This window comes from Tachypleus tridentatus, chromosome 10 (genome assembly GCF_004210375.1).
Source record: "Tachypleus tridentatus isolate NWPU-2018 chromosome 10, ASM421037v1, whole genome shotgun sequence".
Classification (NCBI taxonomy): Eukaryota; Metazoa; Arthropoda; class Merostomata; order Xiphosura; family Limulidae; genus Tachypleus; species Tachypleus tridentatus.
In genome coordinates, this window is record NC_134834.1 from 159,196,879 (window position 1) to 159,212,044 (window position 15,166).

General features: G+C 34.9%; 1 protein-coding gene across 4 annotated transcripts in view; it reads right to left on the reverse strand.

The window, feature by feature from the left end:
- Window positions 1-8,727: 8,727 nt before the first annotated feature.
- Window positions 8,728-15,166, reverse strand: part of LOC143230757 (phospholipid-transporting ATPase VD-like) — a 78,790-nt gene continuing 72,351 nt past the window's right edge. For 3 of the 4 annotated variants that reach the window (XM_076464874.1, XM_076464876.1, XM_076464875.1), the window contains 2 exons: window positions 13,745-13,932; window positions 8,728-12,796 (listed from right to left, as the gene is read on the reverse strand). In XM_076464874.1, the coding sequence (XP_076320989.1) occupies window positions 12,565-12,796; window positions 13,745-13,932 (420 nt within the window). In that variant the 3' untranslated portion in view covers window positions 8,728-12,564. The remainder of the gene's footprint in view (window positions 12,797-13,744; window positions 13,933-15,166) is intronic. The other variant, XR_013016617.1, reaches the window with a different exon arrangement.

Sequence of the window (15,166 nt, forward strand, 5' to 3'; positions counted from 1 at the left end):
TCAAACGAAAATGAAGTCGCTCGAAGTACATATTTAAGGGAAAAAGTTCATAGAATAAAAAGAGTTAAGAAATTTAAAATTCGCTAGGGATATCTTTATTTTATATATCCCTCCCTGTGGTGTTTATTGGAAAGCTTTATGGCTTATAACACTAAAATCTAAGGGTTGGTTCCCGTGGGGAGCATAGCGTTGGTAGCCAATGTTACAGCCTCGCATTTAGTAGCAGATTTATCCAACAAGCAGAATATACTCACACTATTCCAACAGAATGTAATCTTCGTAGAATGAACGGCAACTGCCTGCTGTGTAAACATAAGAGTAGAGAACGACGTTTCGAAAGGTGGAAGACTTTCTACACTTGTGTCTCCACAACAGGCAGTTGCCGTCCATTCCACAAAGTTTCATAAAGAATACTCTGCCGAAAAAATCTATCAAAGAATGTAATCTCTCGGCAAAGTTCCATTTGAAAAAATGGATTTAAATTGATTTAAATCGTAAGTATAGCATTTGGAGATTTTTGCGCATAAATTTAATGATATCTATGAAGTTAATGGTCGTAAAAGTTATGAATAAGAAAGAACTGAATTTAAAGAAGTCAATGAATAGCTCTTAAAGCTACTGGTTAGTCACACAGGTAAAAACCAGTCATTATATGAACAAAGAACTCATAGAGAAACTCGTTAAACTACACATGGAAGTTTTTATTTACATCTCATTTATAAAAAGGATTTTTAATTTCATTATGCTCATAATAGGTCAACCACGTACAAAATTATTACTAAGAAGCATATGGATATAAATTCCACATTTACTGTTTTACCTTTAAATTATCAGAATTATTTCTTGTTAGTCGGTAAATAAATACAAGGAGCCCGGCATGACCAAGTGGTTAGGGTGCTCGACTCGCAACCTGAGGATCGCGGGTTCGAATCCCCGTTGCACCAAACATGGAGGCGATATTAATGTGATGATCAATACAACTATTCGCTGGTAAAAGAGTAGCCCAAGAATTAGCGGTGAGACATGATGACGACCTGCCTTTTCTCTGGTCTTACACTGATAAATTAGGCTAGTGCAGATAACCCTCGAAATTCAAAAGAGACACTAAAATCATATTTTGGTTATACGTGTGAGGCTATTTTATGAGCATTTCCAGAAAACTGACAATATATTCACGAATGCAAGGTATAAGGTTTCGCTATGATTATGCATTTTGTATCCTAATAGAGTATATAAAAATAATTTTGGATCATTAATTTCACATACTGGAATAATTCGTTATCGAACTATCTAAACGAATTTATTAACATCCAGTCTACGAGTCTGGAAAACAGGTTTGGTAGGTCGATTCTGAAACAAAGTTTTCCAATATTAACTGAATAAATATTTTAATTCATTGCGATATCTATAATATGAATTGCCCACTAGTTTCCAAGTTCAGAAAGGATAAAACCCATAAACTAATACAATATCTCGTTCCTCACCTATATAAAGCCACTTTCTTCACAATTCTTGCAAGTTCTGTCGCTAAAGGTGACTAAGTACAATACAGGCCTGAATACCAACATTTCTAACATTTTGCACAAGAGAAACACGGAGAACCCACATCCCTAAATTATGCATCAACACCACTGAAAGGTGAGTTCTTTTGGTAACAATGTTTGTTTTTTTGAGGTTGACAAATTAACTCCATCAATTGGTTAGTTGGTTTAGTGTTTTATAGCACAAAGCAGCTAGGCTATCTGCGCCAAACGTCCGGTGAAAGTTAAAAGTAAATTTAGTAAAATTCATAAAAGGAAATTAAGGTAAAACAAAACAAAGTTTAAAATAAACAAATAGCATAAAACCGATGTTTAAATCTAGTCTACAACGTCAAAGAAAAACTACAGTAATACAAGCTGTAAAGGACTTCCTATAGCATAATTGTAATCATCATAACTCACCAGGAAGACTAACAGGTAAGTTCAAAAACCACTGTCAGTCACCTGAAGTTGGATTTTCCAGTTGTGGTTCCGAGTTATTTAATGTCACGGCCATTTTCTAATTTCAAATCGAACTAGAGAGACTGTGATTCTTAAAAGTGAACCACAGTAAAAAATGTTTAATGTATAAATTAAAAAACTTAAATGGCATTTAAAAGATTAATGGCTTTTAAAAAACTAAAAATATTACCAAGGTGGACAGTGTCACCATCACCAATAACACTGTCTAACATTATGGACAAACCTTGGGATAGAACATGTTTAAAACGGTGCCGTCATTGAGACTCATAACGACGGCAAGAAAGTAAAATGTGGTTTACAGTGATTTGAGTGTTACACAGACTACATACTGGTGCATCAGTTCCAGATAAAAGAAAATGATGAGTTAAAAAACTGTGACCAATGCGTAGTCCAGTTAAAACAACTTCCTCCTTCCGATCCTTACGGAAACAAGACAGCCAAAGTCCAATATAGAGTTTTATTTGGAAAAGATAATTTTCGCATTGCTTACTCGAAGTAGACTGCCAGCTGGCATGGAGCCGAGCCCTGAATACAGGACCATAGTCCATATATGGAACAGGCACAGCAGTGATAGTGCCAAAGCAGATAGACTTAGCTGCAGTGTTGGCGAGCTCGTTCCCGCGAATACCAACATGGTCCGGTATCCAGAAAAACTGGATAGAAGTAGATATTAATGAGAAATGGGTCAGTCGGTTTTGAATATCAGCGAGAACAGGGTGTGAGCCAATGTGAAACGATTCCAGGGCCAGTAGAGAACTAAGCGAGTCAGTATAAATAGTGCAGTTGGAGTACTGCTTAGCTTCAATATGATCCAGCGCAAGAGATATGGCATACAGTTCAGCAAGGAACACAGAAGCTGTACAGGGGATTCTGCGCACAACCACCGAACCGCAACAAACCATGGCAGAGCCCAAAGAATTACCTGATTTGGAACCATCCGTATAAATTGGAAATGAATGATTGTTCGAAAGATGTTCAGTAAATAAAAGACGGTACTTCCAATCGGGAGTATCTGCCTTTTTCAGATGACCTAAAGAAAGGTCACATTTGGGGGCTGCAATAAGCCATGGTGGGATGGGCTGACCAGTGGATTCTGCAATGTTATCCAAGGACAGACCCAATTCATCCAATTGCGCCTGGATGCGAAGGCCAAAAGGAGCAGTGGCAGACCATCTGTTCTGAAAAAGCATGGCCCATCGAGGAAGGAAAACACATCCCTAGGTGGGATGCTGTGGTAAGGAACGAAGTTTCGAAGCATATAGTTAAAACAGCTGCAAACGGCGGAAGTGCAAAGAAGGTTCATGAGACTCAATGTAAAAGCTCTGAACTGGAGAAGTGCGGAAAGCCCCAGTGCAGAGCCGAAGTCTTTGATGATGTATAGGGTCTAGCATCTTTAAGACTGATGGTCTGGTACAGCCAGAGATCAGTGATCCACAGTCGAGTTTCGATCGAATGAGAGCACGATATATCTTTAGCATAGTATGTCGATCCACTCCCCAAGTGGTGGAAGAGAGAACATGGAGGATGTTCAGTTCTCTTGTACATTTGACCCGTAGCTGCTTTATGTGTGGTATAAAGGTCAGCTTACAGTAAAAGATAAGCCCCAAGAACTTAGTCTCAGGAACCACAGGCAGCACAACTTCACTGATACGGAGTTCAGGATCATGGTGAATACCACGCTGGCAGCAAAAGTGCATGCAAACGGTTTTAGAGAGAGAAGGTAAAGCTGTTTGTTGTGGTCCACTTCAGTAAACAATTGAGGGCAGTCTGTAGCTGCCGCTCAATATATCTCATGTTTGATGACTGGCATGAGATGTGAAATTCGTCGACATAGAGCCTGTTTTCAAAAGAGAGAGAGAGTTGTTCAGTGATGGCATTAATTTTTATACTGAAAAGTGTGACACTCAGAACACAGCCCTGAGGGACTCCAAGTTCCTGTAGTAAAAAACAGGAAAGTGTTGAACCCACATGAACTTGGAATCTCCTGTATATTAAAAAATTTTTAATAAAATTCAGCAAATGGACACGTAACACATATATACGAAGGTCTCGCAAAATGCCATACCTCCTTCTTGTGTCATAAGCCTTCTCAATGTCAAAGATGTTGTCGTTTTAGAAAGGCTTCTCTGACTGACATTTCAGGTGGTCCATGATGGAGTGCTGTCGTCGAAACCCACATTTGGTGAGCGAGAAGAGGTTTGTTTGATTCAAGGAACCAAACAAGATGAGCATTAACCATCCTCTCTAAGATCTTACACAGACAGCTTGTCAAAGCAATTGGACGGTAGTTTGAAGAAATCTTGGGATCTTTCTCAGGCTTAGAGAAAGGTAAGATAATAGTCTGACACCAGGCATCAGGAAAAACATTTTCCTGCCAGATCCAGTTAAAAACAATCAGAAGAATAGCAAAAAAAGCAAGAGATAGATGGCGCAGCATCTTATAGTGTATCTCATCAGGTCCAACCAATGTACTGCCAGACCAATGAAGAGCCAGTTTGAGTTCCACCAGTGTAAATGAACGATTATAGTCATAGAGACAATGAGCTCGAAAGTAAAGAGGTGATTGCTCTGCCCGAGTCTTGATGGCTAAGGTGGGGGAAAAAGCAGAAGTGCTAAATACCCGGTGAAAGCTTTCACCTAGAGTATCGGCAATGTTCCAGATATCAGCTACTTCCTAGCCTTTTGTTTGTTTGTTTTGAATTTTCGCACAAAGCTACTCGAGGGCTATCTGTGCTAGCCGTCCCTAATTTTGCAGTGTAAGATTAGAGGGAAGGCAGCTAGTCATCACCATCCACCGCCAACCCAACTCTTGGGCTACTCTTTTACCAACGAAAAGTGGGATTGATCGTCACATTATAACGCCCCCACGGCTGGGAGGGCGAGCATGTTTAGCGCGACTCGGATGCGAACCCGCGACCCTCAGATTACGAGCGCATGCCTTAAGGCGCTCGGCCATGCCGGGCCACTTCCTAGCTATCAAAGAGCAAGATCGAGAGGGAGACAAAGCTATCAGTGATGACGAGAAACCCACTTGTTGAGAAATTTATATGCAAAAACGGCTCGTTTGGGCTGAGGAAACACTTTTACATAGAAGAGCGAACAACGTTTCGACCTTCTATGGAGACAAAGCTATATTTCCCACTGACCTTTCGAATTTTGTCCCATATGACTTTGGAACTGGTGGTAGAAGATATGCTGGTTGTGAACTTAATCCAAAATTCCTTCTGGTTTTAACGTCTTACCCATCGAGCACGTGCACGTGCCCGCTGAAAATTAATGTGGTTCGAGAGTATGGAATATCTTCATAAAGTATGCCAGGCTCGTTTTTGAGCCTTCTGTGACATGTGGCAGGCAGGATTCCACCATGGACGAGGATATAGTGGTAAAGGTGTCAAGGTTTTAGAAATACAATGAGCAGCTGCCTGTATAATACAGGCAGTTACTGCTGCCACACAGTCGTCTATCGATGGCTTACAGACAATGGCAGGATCAAGTTCTGCGAGAGCAGCAAAAGAGGGCTAGTTTGCTTGATCCAGCTTCCACTGGGGTACACAGATCAGGTGGCATTGACCACAGCCAGGCTCTCTCAAAATTATAGGAAAATGATCACTGCCTCGTGTGTTATTGTCAACCCTCCATAAAAAATGGGAAAATAATGAAGTGGAGCAAATTGATCAATAGCAGTAAAGGACTGACTAGGTGCATAGAAATAAGTAGCACCAGTATTCAAGAGAGAAAGGTCGTGATCAGAGACCATACGCTCTACAGTTCATCCCCTCCTATCAATATCAGCACTTCCACAGAGGGATGAAAAAGGGAGACGGCAACTGTTCAATGAGAGCATCAAGGTCTGACTGATGATATGTCTCTCCAGGTGACAGGTAGAGTACAAACAGTGATGGTAGGGCCCAGGGAAACACGGATTGCCATGTCCTCCAAGGGTGTGTCGAGTGGCAGACAGGATGAGCATATGCTGATCAACCAAAAGTGCCACCCTTCCATGCACTCGTCCATTACACAGCCTGTTATTTCTGTATAAAGAAAACCGCCGAAAAATGACTGTATCGGCAGATTTCAGAAATGTTTTCTGTAAGGAAAGACAAACAGGATGGTAATAAGCAATCAGTGTTTTGATGTCATCCAGATTAGAATGTAAACCTCGACAGTTCCATTGTATCAGGGTGGCCATTTTTACTTATGTGTAGGCGAATTGGGTGGAGAACCCTTCTGTTTATGAAGGGTTCTGTCTTTCTTCCTTACTGTCCTTATTTGAGGGAGGTATATCGACCTTCGTGGATCCTGCCCTGAGTCGATTGGGCAGGTTTTTGCTGTTGGTAGGGGATACCAGAGACTGAGGACGTAAATGAATGATTGTTTTGCATCTTGGGGTGAGAGAAGAATATGTATGCGAGGAAATGCCTGTACCTGGAACCAAAGGATGTGGATCTTGGGGTTTGGTGGAATGTATGTAAGGACAGAGATAGGTGTTGAAGTTGATTCATCAATTTTTTAACCATAAAGGTCAAAAGATTTTTCATTTGTTCTGAGAACAATTTTTTTGGAGGCACAGAGAGATCTGTCTGCACTCCCGCTGCAGTTCTGGAAGGAAGTGCAGCAGCATACCTCCAAGATGAGGTGGTTGACAGCAATTTTCAAGCTTCAGGATAGGTAATCTTATGAATAGTCGTCAAATGCTGCACCTCTTTTTCTTCCACCCCTTTAGGGCAAGAACGAAAGTCAGACAGGTGAGGGCCATTGCAACTGATGGTCTGCTTCACACTCGTAAGCATCATGGTCCTTGCCACTGCAACGAGCACACGTCAAGGAAGCATGACATGACGTCTTTGCGTGACGGAAGACGTGGTGACGTAAATGCGAGAATGAGGGCATTGGTCGGCACTATAATTCCATCTTTGTGAGTGGAGATACACCTCACTGCAAAAACTCCTGAAATGGAGAAACCAGCGAGAATCTCCGACTCTGGGATGTTCTTCAAATCCCTCTCAACAATAACTCCTCATGATGAATTCAAAGTAGCATGAGGCATAACCTTAATATATATATTCCCAATTGCCTTTGAATGCAAAAGGAGTTCACTGTGTTAAGATGTGGATGTTTCCACCAATATGTCACCAGATCGAAGCTACATTACTGACTTTGGAGGGCCAACAAATCACTCTAGTCCCTTCTGAATGAAAAAGGGAGACATTTGCCCTAAATGTTTGTCTGAAAGTGAGTGCAACATAAGAAAATGGGGTACAACAGGTGGGTCAGATGGTGAGGATTGCTGCTCAGAATCTTCAAGATGTGGTCGTTTACCTATTGACTGTTTTATTCACTATTTTATTAAGATTTTTAATTAAAGTATCCATAATAAAGAGAGGGAAATTTCGGTGCCCACTGACCCCATCCACCATGGAGCCCTATGAGGGGATGCACAATATCAAACAACGACACTGCAGCAACGCCAGAGTTTCGTGAGCACTATACCCAAACACCAGCATCAGATATAATGTCCACAACACTGGTACTTGGTTGATCCTAGCCCGAGTGGACCAGCCGTTTGCCCCAGGGGAGCCACCCGAGGCTGCCCATCTTCAGGAATTCAAAACCAAAGCGGTGTGTTAGGGTTGGACACCTCAACCATCAGAATCCTCTCCTCCCCTGCACGGGTTGCAACACATGACAAACACGTGGGTGATGTTTAGATCCCAGAGGAGGTAAACTAAAAGAACAGAATCTTCCCTGGAGGTCCCCTCACCACATACAGGAATCTACACAGAGGGGTCCTTCATCAGAGTAAATGTTTTTCATTCTAACTTTAATGCCATAAACTGTGACACCCCTCTTTTGCTTACTCAAATTGGTGTCTTTGATTCATAGGACTGGATGTTAAAAAATAATTTTCTATATTTGAAGATTCAAAACCGTGACATACCATTTGTTCCATTAAACACACAATTACATAGGGCTTTGCACATAAAATGTTATGTAGGTTTGTTTTATGCATTTAATTTAAAGTCATTACTTGTTTACTTGTGTGATAAGATTGCACAACTACTTAGATAAATCAAGCTTAATTTCACTGCAAAGATCAAATAATAATCTACTACAACTACTAGGGAAGCTAAACTTTATCTTTATAAAGATCTAACACTACTCACAACCTTGATAACTCATTACAAATATTAAACACTTCTTCACAAATACTTTCATAATTCATTACAAAGATTAACAATATTTCATAATTAGCTAAGTACCTAATTATAAAAATTTAACACTACTTCATTTCATAATTACCCAAGTGCTTCATTATAAAGACCTAACACTACTCGAGTACCTCACTATAAAGATCTTACACTATTCTACATTACAACTACCTAGGTACCTCATTATAAAGATCTAACATTACTCCATTTCATAACTACCTGATTAGCTCATTATGAATATCTAACACTACTCCATTTTATAATTACTTGAGTACCTCATTATAAAAATCTAACACTACTCTATTTCATAACTATTTGAGTGCCTTGTTATGAAGAAATAAATTATTCCATTTCATAACTACCTCAGTACCTCATTATCACAACTACTCATAATTATGCAATCCATTCATACATAATACCTGTTTGTGACAAAAACAGCCTTGCATAACTACTGTGTTTAAAAATGCGAGAAAAATGTTCTTCTTGTATGATATAAATATACCATTAGGCCAATATAATCAACATTGTTTTATTCAAATATAGATAATTAACAGTTTGTTTGATTTACATAATTAGAATAAATACTTAATTAAATTCATCAAACATATTCAACACTTTTAGAAAATTACATATTAATAAAAATTATATAAAAATATTCATCTAAACAGAAGAACGTAAACCAATAATATCTTAACTCAACATGTAATATAGTCAATCATAAACTTTAAAAAATAATTTCAATAACCAATGTGACTTTGATAATGGTTTGAATGGGAATCAACAAAGTATTAATCATTAACCAGAAGACGTAAGTAGTATTTGAAAAATAAGTCAATAAACATTTATCATAATAATTAAACTTTGAAATGCATAGTTGTGCATCGTAATGATACCACACAGTTTAATAATTACAGCTAATAATGACTAATATTTTTTCAAATTTGTATCAAAAATTAAATTCAAGAAAACTTCAAAAACTCTGGTTACAGAGATAAAACACGTATGCTTTGGAAAGTCTGACAGAAGAGAGACAGAACAACTTCACATGATCTAACTCTGAAGAAAAACTCCATAAAATTCAATGCTCTCAAAGAAGATGAATTAAAAAACTGTTTAACACAAAGGAGACAAAATATATCAAGCAAAGCTGTTTGAAATGATTATTATTCTATAATACATAAACAGATTCAATCCAATACTACAAATATAACAATATGAGAGTTGTCAAAAAAAATTCTTTGGTTTATAGACATTTTTTACGAAAAACAAAAGACTAAACTATGACTACAAATGCTCTGTAACCCAGTAAAATATAATTCCGCTCTGTTGATTTAAATGTTTCTAATCCAAACCATAAAGAAGAACCCTTTCTGAAAAGGCTTGGGTTAAAAAGTTTGATTTAGTGATGCTTCATTCTTCTGATGTAACAAACAATTTATTTTTTCTACAGCACATTTCCCTTTACCACTATTAAGGGTAATTCCTAAGGATTACAATGCTTTTAACAGCTTCCCCACTAGTAAAACTATTTTCATGAATTATATCAGACAAAAATGAGACACAAAGATTAAGTACAATGATTACTTCTGATCTCTTTTCACCTCTAAGTTCAAGCTTTCTGTTCAGTTCTGACTCATTTACTTTCCAAATATGAAATACTTCTATACAACAAAATATTGTATTTTTGTAGTGCTTTTCAAACACAAACTATTTTCTACAAAACTGCACTCTGTGTTAAGTCAGTCATAAAACATAATTTAAATTGTTCCTGAACATAACATTTTTTATGAATAACACGCTTTTCCTAAGCTTGAACATAAATGCTTTATACCTTAGTTTTGTTCCATTAATTTCTTGGAAATAAGAATGTGTATGTGATCAAAATAATTTGTTTCATGTTTTACATTTCTAGTAACTTCTTACACTTGTAAGAAACTTGTCTCTAACTAAAATATGAGAGCACACTGACTGCTTAAAAACAGTGTGTGTGTGTGTGTGTGTAAAACATTCTTAAAATACATCAAAAAATATCGTGTTTCAATCAATTACAAGAATATTAAGAAACATAAAAATCTTTTCAGGAACATTATTATGGTTATCTTCTAGCAAATCTATTTTCAAAAAATACATCAACAATTGTTTATCATACATATAAACTCTTTTAAAAAATACACAACACACAGATGTGAAAATCTCTACATATACATTAATCACTAAAACAAGTTTTCATATATAAATGCTATATCTATACTTATACCAGAATTTTTACAACTATAAAAAATTTTTGAAGCTTTTTTTTTGTGTTTATGAAAGAAAAATTTAGTGTGCTATATCTTTAGGCTTACAAACTCAAATTAACTTTAACTCAAATAAATCTTGCAGCATCACAACACAGAAAATTTAACAAACTACAGACCACCATAAAGCTGACACATTAACAACTTATTGAATGTACACAGAGTGAAAGGTTCACTACATGAAAACCAAACACTCATTTGGCAGTAAGTTTTAATTTTAAGCAATTGTTGTTTTCAGTAACCAGAAATTTGATGTGTTTATATAACAAACAGTGGGATATCAGATATCAGCAGCAGAAATCAATTTGATGTGACTGCAACAGAAGACCAGATACCGTTAGCAGAGAGTACTTTGATGTATTTATAAGAAAAGTATAGAAGATCCCATAACATCAATAAACAGCAAGATGAAGTTTTCCTAAGACAAGAAACAGAATATGTCAAATACAAATAGTATTGTATGTTAGTTTTCTATAATATATTTAATTAGAAATTATTTTTGGGGCACTTTGTTCCTCCATTTAGTCTGTTATCATATTGAAATATTAGAAACGTGTACAAAATATTCTTAAAATATCCAAATTACAGTATAGTCCACTTTACAGTAAACCTAGCCATAAAAAAAAAAAAAAAGAGTTGTTTACACTAATTTGTATTTCTAGAAACACAACAAATATATTAAAAATAACAATTTCTTCTTTTAAGTTCCTGGTAAAAGAAACAGTTGAGCAACTAATACAAGCCTGAGAAAATAACATTTAATTAGAATGTCTAATTGTTGTAATGAGGAAAAATTTAATGGCCCTCAGAAAACCATGCACTGTTGATTTTATTTTGGGGGTCAAACTAGAGAACTATCTAAAAATTCATTACTATTCTCAAACACTCATTTATAAATCTATATAAGATTAAATTATTTTATAATTAGTCTATGAACAATTATAAATGACAATTTTTAACTTGTAGGTATGACTTGCAGTACATTAATGAATTAAGTAAGTAAATTTGTTTTGAAAGAGAGCAAAAACTCTGGATGTTACCATTAGACTATCTTCTACTTAAGTATAACAAATACAGTACTTTGCAATAAATTGCTAAATGATACTTTCTCGTGTAATTTTGTGGGTCCAAATTCACTATTTTCTGTTTCTTGGAAAAAACTCTAAAGAACAATTGTTTTCATTTGTGAAGTTTAAGCTCTTAAAGATCAAAGTTAATCTTACAAATACAATTAGAGTTAAGAAATGGATAAACACTCACAGTTTAAGTTCTGGAAGTTTAAAGCTAAGAAAAGAACTTCAGTTTGCATATATCTGTTTAATTTAAAGCAGGACCAACTTCATTCATATACATATGGAAACCTTTTCAACTAAAAAAAGAAACTCAAAACATTAATACTAGTAGTTTTATATATTTTTACCCATTTCAAGCAGCGAGCTTAAGTTTCTTTGCCAGTAGAAGACATTAATATTTTAAGCATGTTCAATATTAAAATTTGATATTTTACTTATTTATTATATTTACATGTTTTTAGATAAAGAATAAAACTGCCACTTTTCAAAATTTCTCAAGAAAAAATATTACAGTGTAAAATATAAAGGCCATACATGTCACTCATGCAATTTTTCAAGGTCTCTAGACTTCAAGCCATTTGCATCATTCTATGCAGAATATGCAGTTTAATTTATGTTATTGAGATCAAATTAGTCCAAAGTTGCTCTTAAATATACAAAATAAAAATATATATACTAAATCTGAAGACTTCTAACAATGATACTGAATACGTAATTTATGAAAAATGTGTTTTCTGTCATCATCACATCTTTAAAAAAATTTCCATTTTTGTATCACTAAAACATCACTTTAACACCAGTTTAAATTCAGATATACAAAAACTATACAAGAAACATTTTTTCAATTCTGATGCCTGAAATCAATTATTTGGCAAATCATCCACTCCAATTTCATCACCAATGTTATGTAAAAGTTACACTACTGAGCTTAAATTTTAACATTCTTTAAAACTACTAAGGCACATTTAGATGAAGGCCACAGCTACGAGACAACGTCAGAATCATCCAATGAGGTAACGTCTGTTGTTGGAATGGAATAGATATCCAAATTATGGTCTTCTTGTGCTGTTTCATGACTTCCAATAAGTCTGACAGTTACTATGGAAGAGTCACTGGAGGTAGAGAGAGAACAGGTTTGCTTATTTCTATTTTCTTGAAGGGCAACCATGATATTAGAGGGAAAGAGACTGTTTTTAAGAGTATAAAAAACAAATCTGAAAAAAGATAAAACAATGTAATTAAGTAATATACAAGTTAAATCACAAGAGCAACTACTGTATGAAATGTCTGAAAAACTCTACATAAGAAACTACATTTTGATTATTTAAAGTTTTTCTTTGCATTACAAGAGAGCAACTTGAGCAAAGTTATACCACTATTAACATGTTTTATATATATATCAAATGCTAATATTTTTCATGAATAAAAAGAAAATTTATAGTTTATTTTTCTTTAATTCCTAACAGCATACCCAGAAAATTCATTGTAAAGATGTATATTTTTCTTGTCATAGATTTAAACAGATTTTTAGTAACTTAGCTGACAGATACAAAGATTATAAATATGTACATCTTTTGAAGGACAATATATGAAAACATATTTTAATCTTGTGTATAACAAATAATCCAATTCTCGTAGGTCTAGTTCCTGTTTTTAAAAATGAAATATTTCTTCAACTGTTTGTAGCTCCTGTTTTACAGGAGCTAACTTTTCCTTTTAACCATTATCAGTCTGAAAAAATTATATTCCTATAAAATAACAGATTTGTACTGATCTCATTAATAAAAAAAATGTACATGTAATATTGTTTACAAATACAGATATGCACTTTTCCTATTTACAAATAACAGATTTGTATTTATCCTGTTTATAAGTAAAAGATATGTATTTATCTATTTACATATGACAAGTACATGCTTATCCCATTACAAGTTCAGCTAGTGGTACACTACATATTTTACTTCTGAGCAGCAATGTATATGGTACTTAGTTAACTAGATATTCATAAGAATGAGTCCAAAAACAAGCTTTATAACACTTTAAGTAGTCTATCTAACTAAACATGAAATGACTAGAACTAAAACAACTATGAACTAACAAGAGATGACCCATAAACTAACTCTGATAAACATGTTTAGAAATTAATCATTAAAGTGGTCTACCTTGGTAAACAAGAAATGACTAGAATTAACACAACTGTGAACCAATATTGTGCAGTTGCCATGACATGCTGCATGACCCAGTAAGGATTCTGTAAGAATGAACTACCGCGACACAAGGCATTATACAGGACTGCAAAACCAAAATAAACTGCAACACTCAGCAATGTGGCAAACAGCTGGAGAGATGTCTACAGGATGAATAACAAAAGTAAACATGTAAATTAGAAAATTCAATATACAAACAGTTAGTAAATTCCATAATGCAAACACATTTCAAAATTAAAAATACAACAACAAACTACAATTAAAAGGTGAAACAGTTAGCTTCACTAAATATGTTGAAAAATTTTTAATGTCCAGTAACGGTGAGCTCAGCAGGGCTTTTACGAGATCCAAAACATCAACATCCTCACATATAAATTTGAATTGTCCAATCAATAAGAGTAATAAATAAATAACATCATTTTTTTTTTATAAGCACAATGGCCAAATATATATGCAGATCAAATCCAAACACAGTTTTTGATTAGCTTGAATCCTCAATGTGATCAAAAAAGAAACTTATTCACAAAAACCTTCCAACACTAGTTGTAGTAGTCCCATCAGTTTTATATATAGGCTTATAACGTATATTTTAAAATATTGTTTATTTGCAAACTTAATCTGACTATTTAAGATATTACTACACAATGGATCTCACTTTTAAAAAATACTGTAAAATAATCTACATCAACTTTCATTTTTTTCTTTTGACAAACTACTTATTGTTAACCCAGCTTCATAATAATTAAGAACTTTAAATAATTTGATGGTTTTCACATTTAAAACAGAAATAACCCAACCCTCATGTAGAGTACTACTGAAAACACTGGAAAGGTCATAGGGGTAGAAATACTGCACCCAACCCTCATGTAGAGTACTACTGAAAAACTGGAAAGGTCTTAGGGGTATTAACAAAGTCAATTTGTTTCTTCTGTATTTTATACAGTCTAACAAAAAAACCAAACAATAATTGAAATGTAAACAATGTTATCATTACCCCTTGAAGGTAGCTTTCTTACAAATATCTTGTGTTCCTTTAACCTAGTCACTACCAGCCACTAACTTTCTGCACAGCCAATGTAAGTCTTGCTATATTTTATATCAACAATAGGACTACAGCACGAAATTGTTTGGAACTTCAAAAGAACTTTCACATATGCATGTAGTCTCAAAAACATGAAGCCTGTTACTTCTGATATATTTAGGTTTTTGTGCATTATCATCTTCAATATTATAGAAAATTACATTAGTAAATGGTATTTATAAGGTATGATTATGATATTTACATTTGTTCCAGATTTGTTCCATAAAAAACAAATTTTGTCTATTATTAATTTTTCATAATCATATTCTCTTTTACGATTTCAAATAAAATAAATT